At 42.9% G+C, this 22,356-nt stretch overlaps 1 protein-coding gene across 1 annotated transcript in view; it reads right to left on the bottom strand.

Annotated features, from left to right (window-relative positions):
* LOC126092059 (exportin-2) overlaps window positions 1-22,356 on the bottom strand; it is a 171,711-nt gene that overhangs the window by 75,107 nt on the left and 74,248 nt on the right. The window contains exons 6-9 of the mRNA XM_049907465.1: window positions 4,003-4,095; window positions 3,697-3,864; window positions 3,437-3,566; window positions 3,188-3,351 (exon numbers count right to left, since the gene is read on the bottom strand). Of these exons, the coding sequence (XP_049763422.1) occupies window positions 3,188-3,351; window positions 3,437-3,566; window positions 3,697-3,864; window positions 4,003-4,095 (555 nt within the window). The remainder of the gene's footprint in view (window positions 1-3,187; window positions 3,352-3,436; window positions 3,567-3,696; window positions 3,865-4,002; window positions 4,096-22,356) is intronic.

Below are 22,356 nucleotides of genomic sequence, written 5' to 3'. Positions count from 1 at the left end.
TCAAGTCCTCCTTTCTTGCTAGCTATCTGCTTTTACTGCCTTCAACTGTCCTATTTCTATTATTTCCAATGTGCCATTTAAAAAAAAATATTTAATCTGTTTCTAAACTCTTGATATCCATTTATTACCTATATGCTAAATCCAACAGATGACTGTTCCACTACTCCTTGAAAGACCTGTGGTCAAAACAGTTTATTTGGCACCTGCAGACAATGCTTTTACTTGTCTTCCTAATCAATTCATACAGAAATTCTTTTGCTTTCCTGTAATACACTGAGGTGACAAAAGCCATAGGATATCTCCTAATATCGTGCCAGACCACCACCTGCTTAGTGTAGTGCAGCAACTTAATGTGGCATGCACCCATCAAGTTGTTGAAGGTCTCTTACAGAAATACTGAGCCATCCTGCCTCTATAGCCACCCATAGTTGCGAAAGTACTGCTGGTGCAGGATTTTATGGACAAACTGACCTCTCGATTACGTCCCACAAATGTTCAATAGGATTCATGTCAGGCAATCTTGGTGGCCAAATCATTCATTCAAATTGTCCAGAACGTTCTTCAAACTAATCACAAGCAATTGTGATCCATTCACATTGCACATTACTGTCCACAAAAATTTCATTGTTTTTTGGGAAGATGAAGTCCATGAATGGCTGCAAATGGTCTCAAAGTATTTGAACGTAATTATTACCAGTCAATGAATGGTTCAGTTGGACCCACACCATTATGGAGCCACCAACAGCTTGCACAGTGCCTTCTTTACAACTTGAGTCCATGACTTCGCGAGTCAACACCACACTGTAACCCTACCATCAGCTCTTACCAACTGAATTTAGGACTCATCTGACCAGGCCACAGTTTTCCACAGTCCAACGAAAATGGTCAACAAGCTCAGGAAAGGCATTGCAGATGATGGCATCAGTCGTCTGTTGCCATGGCTTATTACACCAGATTTCGCCACACAGTCCAAACAGATACGTTTGCTGTATGTCCCTGGTTATTTCATGCAGTGTTGCGTGCCTGTTAGCACTGACAGCTCTAGGCAAACGTCACTGCTCTCAGTCGTTAAGTGAAGGCCATTGGCCATTGCATTGTCCATGGTGAGAGGTAGTGCCCAAAATTTGGTATCTTTGGTGCACACTTGACATTGTGGCTCTAAGAATACTGAACTCCATAACAATTTCCGAAATGGAATGTCTCTTGCACACAGCTCCAACCACCATTCCTCTAATCACACAAAATCATTAGTCTTTTGATTTTGTCTTTTTCTTAACACGCATCCAAAAAAAATTATTTTTTATGGAAACAAAATCTGTTAAATTCAAGCAAACTTAAGTCTTAAAGAGGAATCAGTGTTTGTTTAAAACAATTTTTACTGCCAAAAACAATTATACTTTTAGATTACTGGTTTTGACCATTTCAAATAATTTTGTTCACCTGTAAAAACAAAAATCAAAACTTCTAAATGATTTGGTACGTTATATTTAATATATATTCAGTATCATAAGATAAAGAGCTAGTCAAATTCTGTTATCAATGTACTTCGCAGGATAACCATGCTTTGCCACTAACTTAAAAGGTGTTCTGCTAGACTTTATATAACAGAACGAAAATAAAAAGTAAAAACTAGGCACCACCACCATCTGTCAGTGGTTGAAAGTGATCAAATTCAATAATAATACACTAGTAACACATGCCAAACTGTTATAAAATATCTTTACTCATATTCTAGACAGATTACATTAAAAACAATAAAAAGTAAAAATAAAACTATGGAAAATCAGGGTGGAGTAACAACGAAGATACATTGCTACTCACCACACAGAGGCAGCATTGAATGGCAGACAGGCACATTTAAATGTACAATTAAAAGTAGACTAAGCTACGGAATACAGATTTACAAAAAGACACACACATTCATACATGCACAACTCACATACATGGTCAGTGTCACCTCTGTGCACTGAGGGGCTCAGTGACCTCAGTTGGAGAGGGAAGTTGCGATATAGATGAGATGTGGAGCTGGGAGGAGGAGAGATAGCAGGGTAGGGTTGGGGACACTGTTATGCTGCCTGTGAGATTGTGCAAAGACATGGTGGGGACGAGACTGTGGACTGCTAGGTGCAGCATCCTCTTCCCTCCACCCACTCCAAGCATAGATTCCTGATGCATCACCTAGCCACTTACCATCCTGTCCCTGTCCTCTCCCACAGGCAGTACAAACTGCACCTTTCCCCATCCCTACCTTGCTATTCCTCCCTTTCCCTGCCCCACACATTCCTGTACTCCCACAACCCACCCCAACAAAAATGCTGCTCACTTCAGTCGGGCCTCGGCACCAGAAGACGATGACGGCCGTGTGTGTGTGTGTGTGTGTTTTTCTAAACCTACAGGACTCTGTCCGATAGTTTACTCTACTCTTAATTGTACTTTTAAATGTGCCTGTCTGCTGCTGAATATCCCCTCTATGTGGTGAAAAGTCATCTATCCTAATTCACATTGTTAAAAATTAGCTACCAATGATTAACTGGATATGAGTCCCTAAAAGATGCTTTCTCTTTCATTGACAATTTATTTACTTACAGTCAGATGAGTCTTTCAGGTAGATAGGAATCTCCACTTCGTCTCACAAGCACACCTGAGCACAAGTGAATGTGTGTGAACTGTGCATAATAAACCAAGATTGTCCATTTGGCAACCTTCCTGCTCCTTCCTGCTAGCTCTTCCTGTGTATCCAAATAATGTGCCTTATTCGGCACAGCTGATGGCTATTTAAAGGTTCTGTTACATTTCATGATAGGACATTTTATATTGTTAGTGTAATGGTATACTATGCACTGGTTTTATCATTTTCAGCCACTATCAGATGGTGCTAGTGAATTGTTTTTACTTTTATTTTACCTTTGGCTGTATAAAACATCTTAAGTTAGCGACAACACATTGTCTTTCTGTCAAATTATACAGAAGATTTAATTTTTTGTGAATCTGATGATGACTTGATCCATTCAAAACTGGTAATCTAAAAACATAAATGTGATTGTGTCTCGTAACAAAAATTATTTTTAAAAAATATAACATCATCTCCAAACACTAACACACATACAACATAAAGGGATTATTTCCTTCCCTACTTCATTCTAATCTTCACGCCTTGTGATCTAATCAGAAATTTATGTTATCTTACCTGTACATACTGTCCAAACACCTCAATCATTTTTGCTTCAAAGTACTGTGACAAAACTTTTACCAAGTCACATACAGAACGTCGTCTTGTGTCAACATCCGAACCTTCGATGTCACGTCTAATATATTCCTCTGGGTTATCTTCAAACAACTCCTCGTCAGATGCTAAAACACAGGAAAAAAGTACAGAGCAGAAACTGCAAAGCCTATCACATCGTCATCCACATAACATTCAAGTGCCATTACTAACCTCTAAATTCCATATTAGGTATTACAATTTTCTCACATATGCTGCTCATAATGATGGGATCTTCAAACAGGTGTCGGTATTGTGAACGGTTTGCAACAGTTGCCAGGAACTGCAGAGCATTGCTGACCAACTGTTAAGATTATACAAACAAACCACAATCTAAATGATATGCCTGTTCACTTCCTTATCTCTCCCTCACCACATATAATAAACTAAACAAAGCGAAAATCTGCAACAATGGCAGTAGCCCTTGTACTTACCAAGTCATACTTAGGTTGCGTTCCTGTCGAAATTAGCAGGTTCCAAATATCTGTCACGAACTGTGGAAGGTAACTCTGGAACTCTTCATCATATTTCAAAGCATATAATGCAACATTGTCACATATCTGTGATTTCAACTGCTCAAGAAGTCCAGCTTCCTCTTCATCCTAGAAATGAAAATGGAGACAGTGGTGTGGAGCTATATGAAGTATTTACATTAACTTTATGAACTGTGCAAGTAGAACAAACGTAGAGAGAAAAATGAAATATGTGCCGATACAAAAGGAATATATTATTACAAATACCTCATTTTTGAGACATGGAACATCAACAGTCAGTAGTTCATGGAAATTTGACATCCACGTCCCCATATTGTCCTCAAAAAATTCTGGAAGATCCTGCACAGACAAATACAATGATGAGGAAAATAATTGCTCACAGTTTTACTTTATCTTTACAATGAATATGAGAGTGCAACTCAAAAAACTTCAGTGAAACATTTTAATCAAATACAAAATTATGAAAATGAAGTACTGAACTACAGTGCCAAAACAGTTTATGAAAAAAAAAAAAAAAAAAAAAAAAAAAAGTTCAATCACCTTTCTGGCTATCTTAAATCTGCCTGAAAGATGTTAATCATCAGAAACTGAAATCATCTACATCTATAAACAAACACGATTTTAAAAACATGAAGATTTTCATATTTAGCGCCAATAGTTTAAGTATTCTCCATTAACAATTTATAGTCTCACTTTTGTACCACCCTAAACTTCCTAGTTTTGCTTAACAGGTACTAGGATCCAACATCATGGATTTGAGATTCATTTACAGACACAAAAAAAGGCAACCTACTATTGCTAAACACAGCAGCTATATTCATAATGGTAATCTTTCTGCACTAGCTTCTGCAGGTCAGTGCAGTATCATTATGAAAAATCAACACGTCTTTTTCTTCTTCTTCTTCTAAATTATGTTTAGGCTTCCTTTAGTGAATCTTGTTAATGGAACAAAATGGGGAAGTGACACTTCTTGATGATCATGCATAAAGTATAAAAATTCAAAGATAAGAAGACACATTTAGTTAAAAGCAACTCACTCAAATCAAATACTGAATCACAGATGAATTCAGCAATATACTGTTATCAACAGTAATAGTATGTGCACTTCTGCTGTTTGTTAGAGACAAACTCTAAGTGACTTAATTACTCAGCAGTTGATAAATATGAGACCTCTTTTGAGTGCTGGCAACACTAAGCATTAGAGGGTATCCCATAACCAGAGCAAGTATCACAGGAACACAGCAGAACACACACTCACAGTGAAGTGTCCAATAGAGGTGGAAAATGTCAGAAAGAAATCCCGCCAAGTGTAACCCATGTGCTGTGACCCGCTTCCCAACTGCAGAAGGAACATCACCTACCACAATATTTTCGTGCATCAAAATGATTTATGGTGAATGTGTTATGAACAGAATGAGCATGTTTAGGTGGTGTAGGCAGAACAAATGTATACGACAAAGGAGAGGAAGACCTTCCATTTTGACTGATGAGTGGATGCAAAAATATTGTGCACTTACAAAGACTGTTGACTGATAGCAGATGAAATTTCTGTGATGTTCCACACCTCTCCAGAACTCTCTTAAACAAGACACTTACTCACAGAAATGTTGGGATACCGGAAACTGTGCACAATAATGGTCCCAAGCAGATGACAAGAGTACCACAAGAAAAAACAGGTATAGTGCCCATGATTTTGTGGGACTTGAATTGGAAGGTGGGGATTTTATGAATTCTACTGTGACTAGAGATGAAACATGGGTGTCTCATTACACACACGAGACAAAAAGACAATGATCACAATGGTGTGACACCAATTTCTCATCTGTCAAAAAATTCAAAACCACAATTTCAAGGGGGAAAAAATGATGGCCTCAGTGTTTTGGGACCAAAACGGCATCATTTTGGTCAAATTTCTGCCTCAGGGGGAGACCATCAACACACACTATTGTGAGACCATAAAAAAACTTGAAGGAAGCACTGAAAACAAAACGAGGCAAATACTGGTGAGAGGAATGTGCTTTTTCATGACAATGCCTGTCCTCACACAGCCTTGGCCACCAAGGCACTCTTGGACTCATCTTGTTGGGATATTTCAAATCACACCCCATATTCCCCTGATTTGCCACCTATAGATTATCATTTTTTCACTTCCCCGAAGGCACATATGAATGGAATTAAATTTTCAATTAATGAGCAGGTGCAGAAAGAGTTTCTGAAGTGGGGGAGGGCACTGGTAGGAGAGTTCTTTGAGGAGGGTATGAAGAAGTTTGTACCACAGCTCACCACATACTTTGAACAGGATGGTGATTATGTGGAAAAATAATCAACAAGAGCATCAACAATAATCCGTATCTTTTTTTCCCTTTCTTTTTTTTCAGATTCACTTTTTCCACAAAATATAAAAATCTAGTAAACTTACTTTTTGAATATGCCTCATATAAAACACTTTCTCTTGCACGCATGTGCACACAACTGAGCGCACGCACATACAAAATCTTCTCCTATTTTTGATTTTCTAATATTAGTGTTAAAATTAAACTAAATGTTGACAATATAAATCAGAAAAGCACCAACTACCCACCCCATTGGTCGCACAGTCAGCACTAATAAGGAGACCACACCAACTTATCATAAAAATTGTCATTCAAATTTATAGTTTGTTTAGAGCTCAGCCAGAAATGAAGGTGACAGAAGTGAGAGCTCCAGATTGCCAATCATTTAATAAAAAATAGCATTTTCGATGCAGGTTGGGTGAGTTATGAGCCATTTATATTAGCATGGTTTCCACGCAGTGGTTGGGGCAGCGGAAAGAGTACAGAATGGTAATCCAAGTGTCATGTGGTTAATTCTTTATGCGAAAACTTTTTTTATTTTCCTTTTCGCATTACTTACACCTCAAATAAACCGAAATAATGTTCAATATATTGTTTTCATTAACCATTTCCATAAAAGGCAAGAAAAGGAAAGGCAAAGTAAAATTTAGGATTGCAAACGAATTTGCAGGAAGGGTTTGTAGAACATACAGGAGAACTTTGTATACAAAATTAGATACTTTCATTACTTTAAATTTGATGACTTACACACACTGGGGTGGATGGCATTCACCATAAAAAAATAAACTCTGTATTTTTGAAATTGCCTGTTGTTTTAATGTTCCTATATGAAGAACAAGTATGGTTTACATTTATAAAAGGTTCTTTCTCACTGGACGGTTTGGGAGTAACTCATTCTTAATGAAGTCCTTTCCACTTGAATTACAATTTCTTCCTGGAAAGTCATTTTCAATAAGAAATTTTCTTTTGCATTTCCTTTTATGAAAATGTTAATAAATAAAGCATACTGAACATTGTTTTGGTTTGTATGCAGTTTAAGTAACATAAAACCTGAAAATAAATAAGAAACAAATTTCCACAAACAACTCAACCCCGCAACCCTTGAATTAGTGTTCGGTACTCCTTCCTCTGTACCAACAGATGCCTAGAAACTACATCAACTTAAATGGCTCACGCCTCATCTGATCTGCACCAAAAATGCTACTTTCACTAAACGCTTGGCTATCTGGCACTCCCACTTCAACCACTTAATTTCTGTAAAGTCCTGCATACCACAAATTTGGATGAAATCAGTGATGATGGGTAGGCAAAGTCCCGTCATAAGTATCTACAACCAGACAACTTGTATGGTATAGCAGTAATAGGTTATACACTATGTGATCAAAAGTATCCGGACACCCCCAAAAACATACTTTTTCATATTAGGTGCATTGTGCTGCCATCTACTGCCAGGTACTCCATACCAGCACCCTCAGTAGTCATTAGACATTGTGAAAGAGCAGAATGGGGTGCTCTGCGGAACTCACAGACTTTGAACATGGTCAGGTGATTGGGTGTCATTGTGTCATACGTCTGTACGCGAGATTTCCACACTCCTAAACATCCCTAGGTCCACTGTTTTTGATGTGTTAGTGAGGTGGAAATGTGAATGGACAGGTATAGCACAAAAGCGTACAGGCTGACCTCATCAGCTGACTGACAAAGACCACTGACAGTTGAAGAGGCTCATAATGTGTAATAGGCAGACATCTATCCCGACCATCACACAGGATTTCCAAACTGCATCAGGATCCACTGCAAGTACTATGACAGTTGGGTGAGAGGTGAGAAAACTATGATTTCATGGTCGAGCGGCTGCTCATAAGCCACACATCACGCCAATAAATGCCAAACGACGCCTCGCTTGGTGTAAGCAGCGTAAACATTGGACGATTGAACAGTGGAAAAACATTGTGTGGAGTGACAAATCACAGTACAAAATGTGGCGATCCAATGGCAGGGTGTGGATATGGCATATGCCCGGTGAACGTCATCTGCCAGCGTGTAACAGTAAAATTCGGAGGCTGTGGTGTTATGGTGTGGTTGTGGTTTTCATGGAGGCGGCTTGCACCCCTTGTTGTTTTGCATGGCACTATCACAGCACAGGCCTACATGGATGTTTTAAGCACCTTCTTGCTTCTCACAGTTGAAGAGCAATTTGGGGATGACAATTGCATCTTCCAACACGATCGAGCACCTGTTCATAATGCACGGTCTGTGGCGGAATGGTTACACGACAATAACATCCCTGGCCTGCACAGAGTCCTGACCTGATCCCATAGAACACCAATGAGATGTTTTGGAACGCCGACTTCATGCCAGGTCTCACCGACTGACGTTGATACCTCTCTTCAGTGCAGCACTCCATGAACAATGGGCTGTTGTTCCCCAAGAAACCTTCCAGCACCTGATTGAATGTATGCTTGCGAGAGTGGAAGCTGTAATCAACACTAAGGGTGGGCCAACACCATACTGAATTGCAGTGTTACCGATGTAGGGTGCCACTGAACTTGTAAGTCATTTTCAGACAGGTGTCCGGATACTTTTGATCACATAGTGTATACACAAACTTTCCTTGTGCATCAATCTATCAGTGGAAACATTATCAAAATGCCTACAGTAGTTTCTGAAATTATCCCTCACACACAGACAGAAAAACACAATGAGTGACTTTAAACTAGTACAGCAGAGTCCCACTAATCCGAACATTCGGTTAATCCAAACATGAAAAATGTTAGTCTATGTATGGAAAACTACACGGTAAACTGCTGTATATACACACTATTTTAACTTATACAGTACAGTAAATATGTATTAGGAAAAATGGGAAGAAAATATTAGGTTTAAACAATGCATAACAATGAAAGAAAAGCTGTCAAACTTACTAAAATACAGCGGAAAATTTATCCCTGCTTTTTAGATGACAAAAACTCAGTCACTGTTTTTTGGCGTAATGAAGACAGTCTGTTGTATGATGCGTAGTTGCGCCATTGTCTCATAAACATCAAATCAGCAGGTGTAGCAGTGGGCTGTTGCTCCAAATAACGTAGCGTGAGGTCAAGGGCTTCTGCTGCATCACAGTGTGGCACCAGCTCCCCTTTGTCACGTTCAAGCTCATTGTCACTTCTATCACAGCAGGCCACTTCTTCCTGGTCTTGAGTCACAGCATTTACTAAATCAGCATCAGTAAGGTTCTCCACACATGCCCCATCTGCTGCCATCCACTCATCTACGTCTCCTTCACTAGCCTCTTCACATCCAGGGAATATCTGTATCATTTGTAGTAGGTATTCTTCTTCATTTTCAACTAGGTTGTCCTGAAAGTCAAGAGATGACCACAGTTTTCTCCACGATTTTCTCAGAGTATTTTCTGAAATATTCTGCCATGCCTCAATGGCGCAATAATCAACATCCTTCACATTGGTCTTTTTTATTTTGTCCACTAAAAGAATGCTATCATCTTGGATCAGCATTCTTGAAAATTGTTTTCTGTAAATCAGTTTTAATGTTTGCAGTATGCCCTGGTCGATCGGCTGTAGAAGCAGTGTAACATTCGGCAGCAAAAAATTCGCCACAATTCCTCCATCGCATAGCATAATTCCTCAGTGCTGGGGTGAGATGGCATGTTATAAACCAAAAGGATTGCACGGGGAGACAAATGATTTTCCTTAGAAAACTCTTGAACAGGGGGAACAAACTGGCCGTGAAACCATTCTTTGAACAGCTTACCATCCATCCATGCTCTTTTCTGGTTGCAATAATATACGGGCAGGGGCTTCATGTTGCAATTTTTAAAATCTCTGGGCCTAGCAGATTTGCCGATTAGCATTTAAGGCAGCTTGTGATTACCAACAGCGTGGCTGCATGCTAATAAAGTCACATTTTAAAACCAGAGCATGGTCTTCTGCTTTTGATGCAAGGCTTTCTGCTGGCAGTGCCCTAAATTAAGGCCAGTCTCATCAGCATTATAAATTTGTTGGTGAGAATATTTTCCCTCTCTTATCATATTTTCAAACTCACCCAAGTATTCCTTCGCTGCATAATAGTCAGAAGAAAGCTTCTACCCAGTAATTGTTAGCTGATGGATTCCATAACTTTTTTTTGAATCTCTCCAACTCATACTTACACTTAAAGACTCATCACCATTCATTAACTTGTTCAGGTAAACAGCCTTCTCCTGAAACAGTACTCCACTCAAAGGAGTTTCCCTTTCTCTTTCCTGCGTAAACCAAAGGAAAAAGGGCTTCATCCACTTTATTGTACTGGGACTGTTTCAAAGTTTGCCAAATTTAGAGTGTTTTAACCCGAAGACATTGCACAGAACTGTTCAAGCTTCTCTCAGTTCCTCTTTCAATCACAAATGGTTGCTTTACCAACACCTAGTTCCGTTGCCACTTTAGATACATTCTCACCATTGTCTATCTGCTTCAAAGCATTCAGATTTTCTTTGAGAGTTAATGTTGTATGCTTCCATTTACTCATGACGAAAATACGTACACCACTACATCTAAACGAATACAATATAACTGTTATGCATGCCAGCGATCGATAATTAACATAATCAAGTGCTTTGGAGCCAACTGGCAGTGCACTGACGTCAGACACTACAAAGATCTCAACAATGCACAACAACAAGGGCAGGGAGTGAGAGTGAGCCATTGTTCCCACACTTGTTCCCATTTATTACCATGATGTACCTACTTATCTGCTTGGTGTACTTCATTCTGGAAACTCGTCATCGTAATTCCGGCTACTCAAAACAAATCGGTAATCCGAACAAGGTCTGGTCCCAATTACTTCGGATTAATGGGACTCTACAGTAACATATATAGATGAATGGTTAAGGAGTGACAAATTATGAATCATCCACTCTGAATACAGATGGAAATACCCCAAAGCAAGCAAGTCAGATGATACCAAAAAAAAAGTCCTTAATACTATTTCCACACTTCTCCCTTCAATCTAAAACAGTAGACTGATGTAAGACTACACATAAGGCTGCCGTCTTAACAGAATATAACACATAGTGGAGTTACAAGGTACAAATCCCATTTGTATGCAGCAAACAACACAAATTGGTATGCTCCCTAATTGGGAGTGGGAGCAGGTATAATGTCTTATTGTTAGTTGTTGTCGTTGTGTGTGTTAGTTACTTTCTTTTATTGGTCAGACTTATTGTACACCTGTCCACATTATATTTTCTTTAACAGCACAGTAATAACAAGCAAGTGGCATCATATGACATGTGGTAATACTGCATGTAAAAACAAGAAACTATGTGGTGAAGCAATGCTGTAAAAAGGTATCTGACTCACTCTTTCGTGGCTGTCTTCCCATTATAATGCAAACTAATCTTCATCCATATTCTGCAAACCACTGTTAATAGCACAGCAGAGGATAATACCCATTAGAGTTTCTTCCCATTCCACCCATGTACGGACCACAGGAAGAATGGCGGCGTAAGTGCCTCTGTGCACACTATAATTAGCCTTATTTTGTCTACATATTCCCTACAGGAGTAATACTTCTTGTTTGAACATTATTTCTGGTTTCTTTCATGAAAGTGTTTTAAGTGTTGAATTTCTGCTGTAACTTGAGGTACACAACAAATACCACGAGAGCTCGTCACCACATCGGCACAATCACTCGAATGGGGCCTGTCAAGTCCATGCAGCAGCCTACAGATGGCACTCAGAAACCCAGACCTCTTTCTGTTTCCGTGTCACATCCTGCGATGCGTCATGTACGTCTGCCAATAGTGTGAACAGTCATTACAGAAGCACTGTCAACTGTGGCCTATTTCGTTACTGCTTTATACTGGGGGACATGCGAATCTACCACCAATAAGCACCATATCACAATGCACCCCAGACACATATGCATGCATGCGTGCGCGCGCGCGCGCACACACACACACACACACACACACACACACACACACACACACACACACACACCTCTCTCTGGGGGCACCACCTTGATAAAGCACTGTCCATGCGGGTGGAGAGGCTTGCGTATCCACGTGAAGCTGAGGGCTATACTGAAGGTAGAGGACCTACTGCCAGAACGGCCTAAGCCGATGGATCAGACTAAGAGTGTCCCACAACGTCCCATCTTCCCTATCCACTCCTATGCCCTACCCAATTCCCTGACCCAACCCAAGGTGTGATGCGATCCGTGCCGAGGGGTGCGTGGCACATGGGAAGACTTGTCTCAAACAGAACCTCAGGGATACCAGGTGACCTCCCTGAGTAAGTAGCCTTACAATGCACGGGGTATTCGTGGTGTGAGCCTTGTAGATCCCCAAATTTCGTGGAACCAATAAGGACACAATTAAAGAAAACACACAAAAACAAACTGGGGGGCAAACTGAGACCTCAGATATCCAAACATCAGGGTCAGTACCGATGGAAGGCACTCCCACTTCTGAATCAGGGTCTAGGCCTGAGCCAGAAGTGGGAACTGTAACCAAGAAGCTAGACCAGATCAAAGGCTTGTCTGGGGCCCAGAGGAGGAAACTACTCAGGGAACAGAGGAAAAAGGAAGGGAAAGAATGGCTTCCTAAAGACAAGTGGAGGGAATTAAAGGGACTTGAACCTAAGACCTCAGGAAGAAACTGTCTCAGGTTGAAGGGGATAAGCAGACCCCTACTATGTCAAAGATAGGTAGCAAGCAGATAAGTGAGGAATCCTCCCTGGATAAGCGAGTCCAGAAAAAACCGAGGCAAGAAATAGAGAAACAGACCTATAGTACTGGAGTCTCGGTTTTTAGTATGGCAGTTACCCAGGAAGGCTATCCACTGGCGGCCATCACCTCACAGCAGGGGAATTGGTACAGATGGCCCTCTTTGAAAAGATTGGGGGGACGCTGGCCCAGGACCCAGCTTCAGGGGGGTCTATCTAGATCATGGTGCACTCATTTTTTTCTGTGAGGGGGTGCATACGGTGGAATGCCTCAAGGATAAGGTGCCCATGATATCCCTGTGGGAAAATGCGAAGCTGCTGGTTAAGACGGCAGTGGAGCTTCTTAAGACCACCAAGATATCAATATGGGTACCAAAGATCCTTAAGGAAGTCTCTCCTAAGACACTGTTTGGGAAAATAGGTGCCCAGAACCCAAAAGTCTCGACATAAGACTGGAGAGTGATCAACCAGAAGGTTGCACCAGAAGGACGAACCCTGGTAGTGGAGGTCGGAGAGAATTCCCTGAAGGCGATGCGGGAGCAGGATCTGAAATTGTTTTTAGGGTTCTCGCAGGTCACCGTCAGGGTTCTCACAGACCTCACAGATAGCAGCAAGACGGAGACTGGAGGTGCTGCAGATTAATCTGCAGCACAGTACAGGGGCCTCTGCTGCTCTGAGTCACTGCCTGGGGAGGCAGGAAGTGGACGTGGCCCTGATTCAAGAACCCTATTTATATGAAGGGGGTGTATCGGGCCTCAGTGGCACTGGAGGTAAGCTGATTTATGCTAGAAATCTAAGAAACTCCAAAACATACATCTATGCAAGAAATGGAATTTCTTTCATGCCAATGACGGATTTCTGCTCTAGGGACTTTGTGACCATTAAAATGCAGCAATGTGAGGAAGATACCACGAGGGAAATCGTTTTGGCCTCAGCATACCTTCCCTACAAAGACAGCTCTCCTCCTCCCTTGGAGGTGAGGAGACTGGTAGAGACTTGCCATCAGCAAGGTGACCAACTGCTGGTGGGATGGGACGCCAATGCCCACAACCTAGTATGGGGCAGCAAGGACACCAACAGTACATCTACATCTACATCTATACTCCGCAAGCCACCCAACGGTGTGTGGCGGAGGGCACTTTACGTGCCACTGTCATTATCTCCCTTTCCTGTTCCAGTCGCGTATGGTTCGCGGGAAGAACGACTGTCTGAAAGCCTCTGTGCGCGCTCTAATCTCTCTAATTTTACATTCGTGATCTCCTCGGGAGGTATAAGTAGGGGGAAGCAATATATTCGATACCTCATCCAGAAACGCACCCTCTCGAAACCTGGCGAGCAAGCTACACCGCGATGCAGAGCGCCTCTCTTGCAGAGTCTGCCACTTGAGTTTGTTAAACATCTCTGTAACGCTATCACGCTTACCAAATAACCCTGTGACGAAACGCTCCGCTCTTCTTTGGATCTTCTCTATCTCCTCCGTCAACCCGATCTGGTACGGATCCCACACTGATGAGCAATACTCAAGTATAGGTCGAACGAGTGTTTTGTAAGCCACCTCCTTTGTTGATGGACTACATTTTCTAAGGACTCTCCCAATGAATCTCAACCTGGTACCCGCCTTACCAACAATTAATTTTATATGATCATTCCACTTCAAATCGTTCCGCACGCATACTCCCAGATATTTTACAGAAGTAACTGCTACCAGTGTTTGTTCCGCTATCATATAATCATACAATAAAGGATCCTTCTTTCTATGTATTCGCAATACATTACATTTGTCTATGTTAAGGGTCAGTTGCCACTCCCTGCACCAAGTGCCTATCCGCTGCAGATCTTCCTGCATTTCGCTACAATTTTCTAATGCTGCAACTTCTCTGTATACTACAGCATCATCCGCGAAAAGCCGCATGGAACTTCCGACACTATCTACTAGGTCATTTATATATATTGTGAAAAGCAATGGTCCCATAACACTCCCCTGTGGCACGCCAGAGGTTACTTTAACGTCTGTAGATGTCTCTCCATTGAGAACAACATGCTGTGTTCTGTTTGCTAAAAACTCTTCAATCCAGCCACACAGCTGGTCTGATATTCCGTAGGCTCTTACTTTGTTTATCAGGCGACAGTGCGGAACTGTATCGAACGCCTTCCGGAAGTCAAGGAAAATGGCATCTACCTGGGAGCCTGTATCTAATATTTTCTGGGTAGTAGTGGTGAGTACTTCTTGAATTCCTTTTAGCTAACAATTTAGAGGTCCTGAATAGGGGCAATGAACCTACATTCAAGAATAGCAGAAGGGAAGAAGTAATTGACATAACCTTTAGTTCCATGATGATGGTCAGCTATGTCAAACAATGGCACGTGGTGTTGGAGGGACTTTATTTAGGCTTATCGGAAATTAAAACCTCAATAAGGAATCCAGTAGAATTTGAGGAAGTAGCAGACTCTGTTACCTCTGCCATAGTGACCTCATATCAGGACAACTGCACAATCACCAAGAAGTGCACAAATAGGAGTGTGCCTTGGTGGAATAACAACCTAGAAATGCAAAGAAAACAGGCACGGAGACTGTTTAATATTACGAGACGTAAAGGACAATGGGCTAAATATTGTGAGGCCCTTGTCAACTACAATCTTGCAATCAGACAAGCAAAGAAGGCATCCTGGACGGTATTTTGTGAGGAAGTGGAGAGCACAACTGCACAAGCCAGACTTCACAAGATTCTCACTAGAGTACCAACCAATCCAGGAGATATGTTGAGGAAGGAGGATGGGGAATACACAAAGACAGCACATGAGATGCTGGAACTGCTCCTCGAAACTCACTTTCCTCAATATGCTCTGCTGGACAACACAGTCCAGAATGTGATCCTGGAGAGAAACTGGTTCTCAGGCACTCGAAGAGAGGACTGGGAACCAGCCAAGGAGTGTTTGAACTTTAATAAAATCCAATGGGTGGTGGGAACATTCCAACCGTTCAAGTCACCTGGCCCAGATGGAATTTTTCCAGCTCTCCTGCAACAGGTGGGAGAAAAGCTCATAAGAGTCCTATGCAGGCTATTCAGGGTTAGCCTAACAGTAGGAATCATTCCCAATGCTTGGAGAGCAGTGAAGGTTGTCTTCATTCCAAATCCAGGGAGAATTGATCATACCAAAGCTAAGGATATGAGACCAATCAGTCTGTCCTCCTCCATTCTCAAAACATTGGAAAAACTGGTTAATGTATATGTTGGGGAGAGGAGGCTAAGTAGGGCTCCTCTACATTCAAACCAACATGCAATCAACCAGGTAAATCATGTGCAAGTCAGCTCTCCACCAACTCGTTGGGAAGTTGGAGAAAGCACTTCACTTCCAAGAAAAGCCCTCTGCATCTTCCTGGATATCGAGGGGGCCTTCAGTAACACGACCTTCGATTCCATGGTAAGGGCAGCAGAGGTGCATAATCTGGGGACCACTATATGCAGGAGGACCAGGGCCATGCTTAGTGGAAGGAAAGTAGAGGCTACCATGATGAATGAAAAGATTGTAGTTAACACCACTAGAGGCTGCCCACAAGGAGGAGTTTTGTCCCCTCTATTGTGGAATTTAGTGGTGAACGAACTCATTGAGGAATTAAATTCCAGACAATGCTTCTGACAAGGATACACAGATGACCTTGTCAAAGTAATACTTGGCAAATTTACTGACACAGTTAGAAATATGGCACAAGGAAGTTTGGACATTGTGCAGAATTGGTGCATCAAATAGGATCTGAGGGTTAATCCTAAGAAGACTGTTGTGGTGCCATTTATGAAGAGACATATTCAACACTCAAGTTGGAATCTAAAGCTCTTCGATGAAACTCTACCTGTGAACGGGATAGTGAAATATCTAGGGGTAACTGTAGATGAGAAGCTAACAAGGCCCCTCACATTAAGAGTATCTGCTCCAAGACAAAAAGTACTCTAGTGAGCACTAGAAGGGCTTGTTGCAAAAACTGGGGCCTAAGCCCCAGGGATATGCGCTGGATATACACCACAGTGGTCAAACCTACGGGGCTGTAGCGTGGTGGAAGAAGTTAGAACAGCGCGTTGCAGCTAAGGAGCTTGCTAAGGTGCAGAAATTGGCCTGCTTAGCCATAACAGGTGGAATTAGCAGCACACCAACTGCTGGAATGGAAGCCATGCTGGACATGCCTCCACTACATCTTTGGGTCAAGATGGAGGCAGCAGCTGGGGCACACAGACTTAAAACTGGTAAAAACTGAGTCTCATTCTGATATCCAGAATCACACACTAACATAGTGAGTGAGGTAAATATAGGAATGGTTGGAGAAATGCCTGCCAACTATATAATAACTCCCAACTGCTTCAACATGCTTTACAATATAATAATTGGAAGCAAGGAGCAGTAGGGAAAACAGTTCGACACCATATGTGGGACATTGTTTTGTTCACTGATGTGTCAAAAATAGACCAAGGCGTTGGGGCAGGGGTGTACGGGGTTCAGCCAAGACCGGAGGGCATCATCTCTCTAGGAAAACTGGTCTCTGTATTCCAAGCTGAAATTACTGCAATCAGGGCATGTGTGGAGGAGAATATGTGTAGGTGCTACAAGGTTAGTAGCATCTACATCTATTCAGACAGCCAGGCAGCCCTGAAATCATTGGACACTCCTGCAACAAGATCTAAGATTGTTGCAGAATGCCATAAGATCTGGTGGAGCTAGGGCGAAGCCATAGGGTAAACCTAGTTTGGGTCCCTGGCCACTCAGGGATCTGTGGCAATGAACAAGCTGACAGATTGGCTAGGATGGGGGCAACAACTCCATTTATTGGACCAGAACCTGTCCTGACAATCACCAAGGCTATGATCAAATTAGAAGTACAGAACTGGCGTAGGAAACAGCACATAGGACAATGGACCAAGGACCATAAACAAAAACATGGTAAGGTAATGATGCCCAAGCCGTGTTTTAAAAGCAGCACTGTAATCTTGGGATTGAAAAGGAAAGAGATCAAACTCATGACTGGACTGATGACCGGCCATGGAAATTTCAAAAAACACCATCACACAATGGGTATAACGGAAGAGGACCCTAAATGTAGGATCTGTGGTGAGGGGGAAGAAACTGCATCACACCTAATCTTCGAATGCATGGCATTGGAGAGTAAAAGATACAGAATCTTCGGGACAACTAGACCTGAAGAAATTGTGTCTAACAAAAAACTGGTAGCTTTACTAGATATACAGGGGGCGATACCACGCAATAAACTTAGTTTTGGTACGGACAGTGGCGGGTTAGACCAAAAACCATTGATGTTTTGGACACAACTAATACATATCATCATTCAGTTACTACATTCACAACAGGTTGTCTCTTAATTTCAGTAGTGTATGTTAACTTTCATTCCTCCTCTCCATATGGGTCAATATTTTGCAGAACTCAGTTCATGTGGAAAGAATACTTTAGCAGAAAAGTAAGTCAGTTTGATCATTCACACTACCAGCAGAAAAATGCTCATACCGGAGCACAAAAAGTTGAATACACTCCTGATGAAAACACTCTGACTGAAAAGAGGGGTACTAGCTGCCTCATTCTACCTTCCTGTATGGCATGCAAACGTATTTGTGTTCTTTTTAACATGCAACACAGCTCATTGTAATTATCTCTTTGTGTCTCTGTAACTGTCACTACTGTCTCCAGTCTCTCAGCACAGTTTCCTTCATTCAAACCTACTACTACTGCCTCTTGTCTAACCCGCCACTGTCCGCACCGAAACTAAGTTTATTGTGGGGTATCTCTCCCTGTATATCTAGTAAAGCCAACCAATGCCCTTAAATAGTGCAAGGAGTCACTCTACCAGTTTTTTGTTAGACACAATTTCTTCAGGTCTAGTTGTCCCGAAGATTCTGTATCTTTTACTCTCCCTCTTGCCCTCTCTTACTTTTACTATCTCATTCATTCCTCCGTACTGCTGCTGTCTCTTCTCATTGTCGCTATCTTTCTCTTCCTTGTTGTCACTATCACAGACTGTCTCTCATTATCGCTGGCTCTCACCAAATTTCACTTTCTCCATCTCTTTATCACAGATGACGCTGTCATTTATCGACTAATAAAGTCATCAGAGGATCAAAACAAACTACAAAATGATTTAGAAAAGATATCTGAATGGTGCGAAAAGTGGAAGTTGACCCTAACTAACAAAAAGTGTGAGGTCATCCACATGAGTGCTAAAAGGAACTTGTTAAACTTCGGTTACACGATAAATCAGTCTAATCTACAAGCCATAAATTCAACTAAATACCTAGGTATTACAATTACGAACAACTTAAGCTGGAAGGAACACACAGAAAATGTTGTGGGGAAGGCTAACCACAGACTGCGTTTTATTGGCAGGACACTTAGAAAATGTAACAGACCTACCAAGGAGACTGCCTACACTACGCTTCTCCGTCCTCTTTTAGAATACTGCTGCGTGGTTTGGGATCCTTACCAGATAGGACTGACTGAGGACATCGAAAAAGTTCAAAGAGAGGTAGCACGTTTTGTATTATCGCGAAATATGGGAAAGAGTGTCACAGAAATGATACAGGATTTGGGCTGGAAATCATTAAAAGAAAGGCTTTTTTGTTGCGATGGAATCTACTCACGGAATCTACTCATGGACAGCTGCCTGCAATTCTTCAGTGTTACCAAACCTCTTGCCCTGTGACGTGTCCATGTCACTGAATAAAGCTTAATTAAATGAAGTTATATCCAGTGAATATGTAGGGTGTAGCACAACAATGAACCTCACTTATGTCAACTTTGCAGTCATGATATTGTTGGTGTGAAGCCACACATTGTTGTGTTGGAGAAGGAGAAGCACTTCTTTCAACCATTTTCCCTGTCACCTTCGCTGAATCCTGCATCTAAGTGTTATAACGTCAAGATTAACACATATATTTCAGAACGACACAACACATATAAGTCACAGAGTAAGTTGACAAGCAAGACATGTGTACACATTAGCATTCGAATGAGCACTGAGTCCCAGTCTAGCAGCCGCTGCTCGGCGGCCGCTTAGGTGGTGCAGCTGCTGCATGGCTGGCAGACAGTGCCACACGTAGAGGACGCGCGTAATTGCGTTGTTTGACTTGCCGTAAAGTCTCAAGGAGGAGGCTTCCCGTACGGACGGAAGTGTCCCCGATGATAACGGGTCGAGATGACAGGAGACGTAGGAGTCGAATCTGCTGGGGCCCCATTCGCCAATCTGCCCGTTGCGGCAAGTCCAGTTGATATGACAGGAGACATGGGCGATGTGTCGGTGTCCGTTGGAGGAGGAGGCGAGTAGATTGGCTCTGACAGAGGATGGTCATCCGGTTCCTGCATGGGCACGCCTCCTGTTGGCGTCCGTTCTTCTGCTGGCATCGCAATGACGGCGAGAGGGCTGCGTTGTGAGTATTGAGAGATGCCAAGATCCCTAGCATCAGGTAAAGCCAAAGGTGATGTAGCGGCATTCGGAACAGGCGTTGTTGGCACACGAAGACACGAAGTCGAAGCTGGTCCGAATGACGCACTGCAACACCCGTGTCCGTCTGGATTTCATACAGGCGTCTGCCACGGTGTCTTAAGATGTGTCCCGGGCTCCATTTTGGCCGCCTGCCATATCCCCGTACCCAGACGTGGTCGGCGGCAGTGAACCGGCCAAGTGAAGGCACCCGCAGCCGTGATGTGGAAGGCCGCAGAAGATGAAGTAGCGTGCGGGGCTGTCGGCCATGTAAGAGCTCAGCCGGGCTGTGGTCGCCCATGGGGGTGAAACGGTAAGACGCCAGAAACTGGAGAAGCGCATCATCAGCAGCAGAAGAAGTCAGAAGTTTCCGCATCTGAGCCTTAAATGTGCGGACCAGTCGTTCAGCCTCACCGTTGGATTGTGGATGGAACGGCGGGGCCGTGACATGCATAACGCCGTGACAAGCACAAAAATCCGCAAATTCGGAAGAGGCAAATTGCGGACCATTATCAGTAACAAGAGTACAGGGGAGGCCTTCCAAAGAAAAAATGCAGGCGAGAGCACTGGTGATTGCCGTGGTGGTAGGCAACGTGCAACGGACAATGAAAGGAAAGTTAGAGTAGGCTTCAATTACGAGGAGCCAATAAGTACCTAAAAAGGGTCCCGCAAAGTCAGCATGAATACGCTCCCAGGGCTTCTCAGGCGAAGGCCACGGTGACAAAGATGACTTCGGGGCAGCGGCCTGTGACGCACAAGGGCCGCAGGCAGTGACCATGTGTGCTATTTCAGAGTCGATGCCAGGCCAGTACACATGACGGCGCGCCAGAGATTTTTTGCGAGACACACCCCAGTGCCCTTGGTGAAGGAGGCGCAAGACCGAAGCACGCAAAGACGCAGGTATCACAAGACGCGGCGAAGCATTGTCAGTGGAGAGGAGGATAACACCATCCCTAGCCATGAGGCGGTAGCGCAAAGCGCAGTAGTTCCGCAACGGATCAGAAGTCTTAGCGGACGAGCGATCTGGCCAACCCTTCTGAATACAGTGTAAAACCCAGGAGAGGGTAGGGTCAGAACCCATAGCAGCCGCCAGCCTGTCCCCAGTAATGGGGAACCCATCCACAACCCACTGCTCGACAACATCCAGGTGGAAACACAAAAGTTCGTCCCTATCGAATGCCTGATCAGGACCCATGGGAAGGCGAGACAGAGCATCAGCATTTGCATGTTGAGCCGTTGGTCGGAAATGAATCTCATAATTGAAACGAGACAAGTAAAGAGCCCAACGCTGGAGGTGGTGTGCAGCCTTGTCAGGAAGTGACGTTGATGGATGAAACAAGAAAACAAGTGGTTTGTGATCCGTAACAAGATGAAATTTTGAGCCATAGAGAAAAACACCAAACTTATGAAGAGCATAAATAATGGCCAAAGCCTCTTTCTCAATTTGAGAATACTTTTGTTGGGCATCCGTGAGCGTTTTGGAGGCATAAGCAATGGGTTGTTCCGAACCGTCAGAAAAACGGTGTGCAAGGACTGCACCGACCCCGTATTGAGAGGCGTCTGTGGCAAGAACAAGATGTTGGCCAGGTCGATAAGTAGCCAGGCACGGGGCTTGTTTCAGCATAGTCTTCAATTTCTGGAAAGCCGCTTCGCATGACGCGGACCAGTGAAAAGGCACGTTTTTATGCAACAGGTGATGCAACGGCTGAGTCACCGAAGCCGCAGACGGTAAAAACTTGTGATAATATGCTATTTTCCCCAAGAAGGTCTGCAGTTCCTTAACAGATGTAGAGCGAGGAAGGGCATCGATCGCAGCGACAGTTTGCTGAAATGGACGAATACCATCCCAAGAGAGTTGAAACCCCAAGTACGTGATAGATGCCTGAAAAAATTGTGATTTCTGAAGATTACACTTAAGACCGGCAGTCTGTAAGACATGAAAAAGTGTGCAGAGATTTTGAAGATGTTCTTCAGTGGTGGAGCCAGTGACAACAATGTCGTCCATGTAATTGATACACCCAGGGACAGGGAGCAATAATTGTTCCAAGAATCGCTGAAAGAGAGCAGGGGC

Source organism: Schistocerca cancellata, chromosome 7 (genome assembly GCF_023864275.1).
Source record: "Schistocerca cancellata isolate TAMUIC-IGC-003103 chromosome 7, iqSchCanc2.1, whole genome shotgun sequence".
Taxonomy (NCBI): domain Eukaryota; kingdom Metazoa; phylum Arthropoda; class Insecta; order Orthoptera; family Acrididae; genus Schistocerca; species Schistocerca cancellata.
Note: the sequence above shows the minus strand (reverse complement) of the source record. Positions and strands in the feature narration are given on the sequence as shown.